We start from the raw sequence: 8174 nt of genomic DNA, 5'->3' as shown, positions 1-8174 counted from the left end.
GGCACGGTTACTCATTGATTTTGTGATATCGCGTATATTGTACAGTTGATAATAGCTTACAAGAAAATATATTTAATATTTGTATTATTGGGAATTTATACACCATGTATATGTACAAGATGAGGGATAAGGAATTTATCCAATTTGTGAGATGCTCATTTCCTTCATTTATTTGTACATATCCAATATCCACAATTCCACATAACACCTGGCTACTAGGCTACTACGTTCGATAATATATTAAATTAATTAATTAGTATATAATAAATATAATTATTATAGAAATTTATGCTTACAATCGAATTTAAGTTACTATGTGATATAGAAAATTGTAACCAAAAAAAAAAAAAAAAAAAAACAATTGTTTGTGTGTATTGATTAGTAAAATCGGGTTTATGCAATCTTTTTTTTTTTATCTTGAAATAATTTTTATCTTGTATTTTTTATATATTTTTCAACACTTTTATTTTTACTAAAAAACAAATAAATATAAAAGAAGTTTTAAGTTTTATCAGTTGGATATCCATATGTATATGTTATTACGTTACAACTTTATTTTACTTTCACAATAGTCATATATCTATTTTTATTCATGAGATTATTATAAAATGACAGTCTTTGAAATTTATCATTCATGAGAATAATTACCATGTACAACAAAAAATTGCTATAAGTTTATTGTACAGTATGATTGTTATCATGTGAATGATGAATAAAAGCAATTGTTTTGTTTAAGTTCACATATAAATAATCATCGTGTATGTAAATATATGTGGATTCTTATATTAACTTTATAGAACATTTATGGAGAAATGAAAGATTCTAACATATATAAACGTTTAATGAAAAACCTATTTGTCTATTATAACACAATCAATATGATGTATTTAACAAATCCTATATCTATTATCTACCTTAAACATAATTATCTTTTATGTAATTTTATGTAATTTTACATATTTTACAAGCTTGCACCTATTTTTGTTAAATAGTTAGACACATATAGAATGGTTTATAGGACGATATGGAGATGACATATAAGGGTATATGAATAGCATTGCTCTTGTATTACTTTGCCCATGTATTGTAGTAGAAGGCTTTAATGCATAAACAATTGAAGTGTTTAAGTGATAAAATTACAAATGGCATGATCATCTATGTTTGTACAAATTGTACAACTCTTTAATACACAATATATTATTAAAAACTTGTACAATCGTCACATGGTCTTATACATTTTGTCTATTAATTTTTTCATAAATCGAACATAATAATTACAAATTACTACTAGGTTTCAATCAATATGATAAATTTTCATTGAATAAAAAGGAATTTTTTTTAATAGGTGATTTGTCTTCCACCACAAAAACATTTCTCTAAGCTTTGAAATTGAAAAAATAAGGTGGACATTTCTTAGGATTTAAATATTTTGGGCTAATAAACAACTAAATAATAGACGGGTTATGAAATAACAGTCTATTTATTGAAATCGTAAATATGATTTGTGATATCCTCTCTAATAAGTTAAAGTTTTTTTTTTGGTTATTTGTTATATTCTCATTCAATTTGTCAAATATCATTTTGTAGTTATTTTGAATTTTTTTTTTCATATATCATTTTATGAGATTTTTTATTTTATTAAATTTCATATAATATTTTAATTTAATAATTGCAATAAATATAGTAATAAATGGATATCAATTTTTAATTTTTCATTAATAAACTTACCTTTTAATTTCAAAATCCATAAAATTAAAGCTCATTAATTTCTTTTATTTATTTAAATTATTTATTTAAATTTAAAAGATAAAAAATATTTCCATTATAATAATTCATTGTTTTTTTTTTCTTATATATTCAAAGTTTTCAAATATTTTGACCTTTATATCTTTCTTTTTTTATAAATTAACTCATATAATACCTAGATTTTGGCTATCAATTAAAATGGAATTTTCTTAATTTTTAGCTAGTTTTAAAAGGTGATTAGAAAAATCATTATTTTTATCTTTCTCTCATAAAAAATACAAATTGTCTAATTATTTAAATCTTTGTGGTCATTTTATATATTTAATCAAGAATTTTTTTTTTTTTTGAAATTACAATAAACCGAAAATAATAAATTTCAATTCAATTTGTAATTGTATACCAACTTTTGCAACCCAATAATTGAATAGAAAAAATGAAAAATCAAACCAACCGAAAAGCTGTCACGATCTGACTCATCTTTCATCTTCACCTCTCAAAATTCTTCTCAATTCTGTGTAATATATGTACTCTCAGGGTTGCGCGCATAAACCTACTCAAGGATCGAAGTAACACATATTCTCAGGTGCTCTTTGATGGTGGAACTTCCGAGCCGAATTGGGATTCTTCCGTTCAGGAACAAGGTATTGTTGCCGGGCGCAATCATTCGAATTCAATGCACGTCTCCGAGCAGGTAATGTAATTGTAGCTTCTTTTGATAGATTTTAACATGATGATCCTATCAACTTTTATTTTTAATTCATTTGAATTCATTGTAGCAAATGAATCATCATGACAAGTTGTGATCGATTTTGGGTTTCTAAACGCCCTACCATTTCTAGGTTCAACAATTTGATGGTTTTATCTGTAATTTGAATAATATTGTTGGAAGTTTGTTGTTTCATATAGTCTAAGGAGTTCAAATTGAGCTGATGCTTTTAATTATTTAATATTATTCTCATTTAAATAAGCTAATTTTATACTAAAATTGCATTCAAATAGTGTTTGTGGGGTGTTCTCAAAGTGATTGATTGGTGTTTCCATTGATGCAGTGTGAAATTAGTGGAAGAAGAACTATGGCAGAGGGAGGAGAAAGGATTGATTGGCATTCTACCTGTTCGAGATGTTGCAGAGGGTTCCATGGTGACTCAAGGTGATGATTTATTTCATTATGACTCCATCTTTTCCTTTTGAGTTAAAATGATAATTTTGTTAGGGTCACTTTCCTATTCTTCAATCATTTAAGAACTATAGTCATTCTTTAATAAATGATCATTAATTATTACAACAATAACAAGTTAACAACTACTATACCCAATTCCCATGTCATCAATATACATGTCATCAAGATACATCTGAAAAAGATATACACAGAAAGTAACATTGACCCTGTTGAGTATAGGGGCTGATTTGGGTGATAAAAGCTTCAAGAATCAACAAGGTTTATCAGATTCTCACAAGCTTGATGGGAAAAGTCAACAAGAACCCTACTGGCATACAAGGTATATTTTGTCAATATAGCTATTTTATAAGCAATTTATGATAAAATTCTTTGTCTTTATGACTTTATGTTTGATGTAAGGGGTGTTGCTGCTCGTGCATTACATCTATCAAGAGGAGTTGAGAAACCAAGTGGTAGGGTTACATACATAGTTGTTCTTGAAGGATTAAGCAGATTTAGTGTTGAGGAACTCAACACAAGAGGAACTTACACCACTGCAAGAATCTCTCCTATTGATATGACAAAAGCTGGTATACCATCAAAACCACATCATTCCTTTTCAATCTCTATGTAGATTCACATTCACCATGTTTACTTTATGGATTTCATGCTATTTGAATGAAGTGAAAAGATTTGGATTTCATGCTATTTGAAATAAAGTCAAACAGTTCATTCAATACAAAAAAGAAACAACCTTTGTCTATACAGAAGGGTAGAATCGTCATTTTTTCATATTCAAATAGTTCAGTTAGTTCAAAAAAGAAAGAATCTTTGTTTATACAACAACATCATTTATCCATTCATGCGTGAAGATTGAAGAAGCATTATGCCAATGAGTTGAAGTTTTGATCATTGATAATTGAGCTATTTAACTATTAAAATAAACATGAAATGGAGTATAAATATGTTAAATTTCAAAGTTTATATCATTTAGGGTCTTTCAAGATGCTGAGTTGCTACAGTTTTCTAATCTTAATTAGAAATGGAGCAAGTAGAACAAGACACAGACTTCATAGTATTGTCTAGACAGTTTAAACAAATTGCCATGGAGCTTATTTCTGTTCTTGAACAGGTATAAACAGTCACTATTCTCATTCTTATTTTATTAAAAGTAATATTGTAACTTTTTTTTTTTTTCAAAATTTCATTTTTAGAAACAAAAAACTGGAGGGAGAACTAAAGTTCTTCTAGAAACTGTCCCTGTGCACAAACTGGCAGACATATTTGTTGCAAGCTTTGAGATAAGCTTTGAAGAACAGCTGGCAATGTTAGATTCTGTTGATGTAAAAGTAAGGCTTTCAAAAGCCACAGAATTAGTTGATAGACATTTACAGGTAAAAAAAAAAAACTTATAATTTTATTTTTAGAAACTTTACAGTTTATAGTAGAAATTGATGAAATTATTACACGTGTCAGTCTATTCGTGTGGCAGAAAAGATTACACAAAAGGTTGAAGGACAGCTGTCAAAAACACAGAAGGAATATCTTTTACGCCAACAGGTATGTTTTTGGATTTTATTTTTATGTTTTTGGATTTTTGTTTAATATGATTTTTTTCTTGAATGTACACCAGATGAGGGCTATTAAAGAAGAGCTTGGAGATAATGATGATGAAGATGATGACGTGGCAGCCCTTGAAAGAAAGATGCAAGATGCTGGAATGCCTTCAAATATTTGGAAACATGCACAAAGGGAATTAAGGTTTGTTTTTACTTTTTATTAACACTTGAGATGGAGGCTAAATTACATTTTTGGTCCCTGAGTATAGCTGATTTTTGCAATTTCGGTCCTTATTTATGGTTCTTGAAAAGTTTTTGGTCCCTATTCTTCCAAGTAAAATGACTCTTTTAGGTCCTTGGTTATAGTGATTTTTGCAATATTTTTCCCAAAAAATATAGTCATGTTACTTGGAATAGGAACCAAAAACATGACAAAAAGTCAAAAACCTCAAATTAGGACCAAAATTGAAAAAATCAGATATAATCAGGGACCAAAAATGTAAATTCCTCTTCCAATTATATGATTGTGTCTTACCTCATTCATTATGGGATATTGAGTATTGTTGTTGTTTCTTTTAAAATCTTGACAAATAAATGTTTTTGATCCCTATTCCAAGTAAAATGACTATTTTGGTCCTTGATTGTAACTGATTTTTGCAATCTTGGTCCCAAAAGTAGTCATTTTACTTTGATTAGGAACCAAAAATGTTACAAAAACCTCAAATAAGGACCAAAATTGCAAGAGAAAACCTTTTGGTACCAAAATTGAAAAAATCAGATATACTCAGGGACCAAAAATGTAAATTCCTCTTCCAATTATGATTGTGTCTTACCTCATTCATTATGGGATATCGAGTATTGTTGTTGTTTCTTTTAAAATCTTGACAAATAAATATGATTTTTTTTTAACATTTATGTAAAATGTTATTATATCAGGAGATTGAAAAAAATGCAACCTCAGCAACCAGGGTACAACAGCTCACGTGTTTACCTTGAGCTTCTTGCTGATTTGCCATGGCAGACAACCAGTGAAGAAGCTGAGTTGGACCTAAAAGCTGCAAAAGAAAGGCTTGATAGTGACCACTATGGCTTAGTCAAAGTCAAACAAAGGATTATCGAATATCTAGCTGTTCGCAAGGTTGGAAAAACATTTCATTTTTCTAATGGAATCATGGAAGGAATGGAGTTGTCCATTCCATTCCCTTTCTTATTCCATTCCATTTTGTGATGAATTGCAGCTGAAACCGGATGCGAAAAGCCCGATATTATGCTTTGTGGGCCCACCAGGTGTCGGGAAAACATCATTGGCATCATCAATAGCTGCTGCTCTTGGGAGGAAGTTTATAAGAATATCTCTTGGTGGTGTAAAAGATGAAGCTGACATTAGAGGCCATAGAAGAACATACATTGGAAGCATGCCAGGTCGCCTTATCGATGGATTAAAGGTAAAAAATTTCTTTTTTTTATTTTTTTTTATAATACTAGGTTTGAAAATTGTTGTACGGTTTGATAGGAAAAAAAACAAAGTATAAACGGTTAAACCACAAAATTACCCAAAACATAATGTTTTTTTTTAATATAATTTACCCTTTCTTTGACTTTCGTAATTCAATTTTGACTTCAGAAAGTATCCGTTTGCAATCCCGTAATGTTACTAGACGAAATCGATAAAACGGGTTCCGACATTCGCGGCGATCCTGCATCAGCACTTCTTGAAGTTCTTGATCCCGAACAAAACAAATCATTCAATGATCAGTATCCTAATCACGAACCATTTTTCACCAAATCTTTATATACTTCCATGTGTAATTCCTTAAACTTTTATAATAAACTTTAAAGCTATCTGAATGTTCCTTTCGATCTATCAAAAGTCATATTTGTGGCGACTGCAAATAGGGCACAACCAATTCCTCCGCCACTTTTAGACAGAATGGAAGTAATCGAGCTTCCTGGATATACATCTGACGAAAAGCTTCGAATAGCAATGCGCCATTTAATTCCACGTGTCCTTCATCAACATGGCTTGACTTCCGATTTCCTAAAATTTCCCGAGGTACGCAATTATTCTAATAATAATAAATAGTTTATCTGATGATATAGAATTTAATTTTATATATTATGGTAGGAAATGGTGAAACTTGTTATCGAAAGGTACACAAGAGAAGCTGGTGTGAGGAATCTTGAAAGAAACCTTGCTGCCATAGCTCGATCAGCAGCTGTAACAGTTGCAGAACATCAACATAATAATGATAATAATAATAATAATAATAATGTTCCACTCAACCGAATTTCTTCACCATTGTTGGAAACTAGACTTGAAGGAGGAGGAGGGGCAGAAGTGGAAATGGAAGTTATAGCAATGGGTGGTGATGTTAATAATCATGAAATATCAAATGTCTTCACCATTATGTCACCCTTGATTGTGGATGAAGAAATGCTTGAAAAAATACTAGGGGTAAGTTATATAGGAACGTATGTTAATAATCATGAAAGGGTAAAACGGTCATTTGATGATGTTTGAATGCAGCCTCCAAAGTATGATGATAAAGAAGCTGCAGAGAGGGTGGTGACTCCGGGAGTTTCTGTTGGTTTAGTTTGGACAGCTTTTGGTGGAGAAGTCCAGTTTGTGGAGGCTACTGCCACCGCCGGAAAAGGCGATCTCCACCTCACCGGTCAACTCGGTGATGTCATCAAAGAGTCAGCTCAAATAGCATTGACATGGGTACGGAAAATGGATGGTGTCGTTTTTTTTTTTTTTCTGCTGATGTGGAATTTGATGCTGACATGGCAAAGAAAAAAAAATTCAGGTAAGAGCTAGGGCAAATGAACTTGATTTAGTTAGTGAAGAAGAAAAGAATCTTCTAGAAGGTCGAGATGTCCATATACATTTTCCAGCAGGGGCAGTGCCAAAAGATGGACCGTCAGCTGGCGTGACACTTGTCACTTCATTGGTTTCACTTTTTAGTCGAAGAAGGGTAAGACCAGATACCGCAATGACAGGTGAAATGACCTTACGGGGTCTTGTTTTACCAGTTGGGGGTATCAAGGATAAGGTTAGTTTCGTCATTTTACGTAAGGAGATTGATATTTTGGGAAGTTTATAGTTATATACTGTGAAAGTTTTAAATAGGTGTTGGCGGCTCACCGGTATGGGATTAAGAGAGTGATTATGCCGGAAAGAAATTTGAAAGATTTGGTTGAAGTCCCGGCGGCTGTTCTTGGAAGTTTGGAGGTAAATAAATACATGAAATAAGAAGCTACTTTTTTTTTTATAGAGATGAAAGTAGAATGATATAATTCGAAGGATGATGTATTAATGATTTTTGGTGTGTAGATACTACTTGCAAAGAGGATGGAGGATGTGCTTCAACATGCTTTTGAAGGTGGGTGTCCATGGAAACATCATTCCAAGTTATAAAGAAAGAAGGCCATTTTTATCTAACACATGTTATATTATTGTTTTCTTTTCTACAATCTTGAATTGTTTTCTTTCTCATGAATGTGTAAAAAACATCTAATTTTTTAATCACAAAGAGTTGTAATCTTTGTTAAAAGACTCTTTTTTTTGTCTTGTTAAGTATTGTGTTGATGAATGATGAAAGAAAACATATTTAATCGGCTTTATAATGAATCTTATCCAAATTCTAAAAGCCCTAATATTTAGAAATGTTCCCGATTGAAAAATTAGTCCTGACTATCATCTAATACCT

General features: G+C 30.8%; 1 protein-coding gene across 3 annotated transcripts; it reads left to right on the top strand.

The window, feature by feature from the left end:
* Positions 1-2207: 2207 nt before the first annotated feature.
* Positions 2208-8018, top strand: LOC144999936 (lon protease homolog 2, peroxisomal-like). Of its 3 annotated transcripts, XM_078959083.1 has the most exons (17): positions 2208-2437; positions 2796-2896; positions 3146-3245; positions 3326-3495; positions 3946-4037; positions 4120-4299; positions 4382-4465; positions 4539-4666; positions 5401-5602; positions 5703-5909; positions 6089-6219; positions 6304-6517; positions 6590-6919; positions 6992-7186; positions 7272-7517; positions 7595-7696; positions 7799-8018. In XM_078959083.1, the coding sequence occupies exons 1-17, from the start codon at positions 2340-2342 to the stop codon at positions 7880-7882; spliced, it is 2664 nt and encodes an 887-aa protein (XP_078815209.1). In that variant the 5' UTR covers positions 2208-2339; the 3' UTR covers positions 7883-8018. The 3 variants fall into 3 exon arrangements, with proteins under 3 accessions (XP_078815209.1, XP_078815210.1, XP_078815211.1); XM_078959084.1 differs by lacking the exons at positions 2208-2437; positions 2796-2896; positions 3146-3245 and having other exon boundaries at positions 3360-3495; positions 3928-4037; XM_078959085.1 differs by lacking the exons at positions 2208-2437; positions 2796-2896; positions 3146-3245 and having other exon boundaries at positions 3361-3495; positions 3900-4037.
* Positions 8019-8174: the final 156 nt, after the last annotated feature.

This window comes from Lactuca saligna, chromosome 6 (assembly GCF_052625555.1).
Source record: "Lactuca saligna cultivar CGN05327 chromosome 6, ASM5262555v1, whole genome shotgun sequence".
Lineage (NCBI taxonomy): Eukaryota > Viridiplantae > Streptophyta > Magnoliopsida > Asterales > Asteraceae > Lactuca > Lactuca saligna.
The sequence above is the reverse complement of the archived record's forward strand: the minus strand, read 5'-3'. Positions and strand labels throughout refer to the sequence as shown.

Coding starts and splice junctions, on each gene's coding strand:
- LOC144999936 (XM_078959083.1), top strand. CDS start 2,340: ATGGTGGAACTTCCGAGCCGAATTGGGATTCTTCCGTTCAGGAACAAG. Junction 4,466..4,538: donor AATATCTTTTACGCCAACAG/GTATGTTTTTGG, acceptor AATGTACACCAG/ATGAGGGCTATTAAAGAAGA. Junction 7,697..7,798: donor CTGTTCTTGGAAGTTTGGAG/GTAAATAAATAC, acceptor TTTGGTGTGTAG/ATACTACTTGCAAAGAGGAT.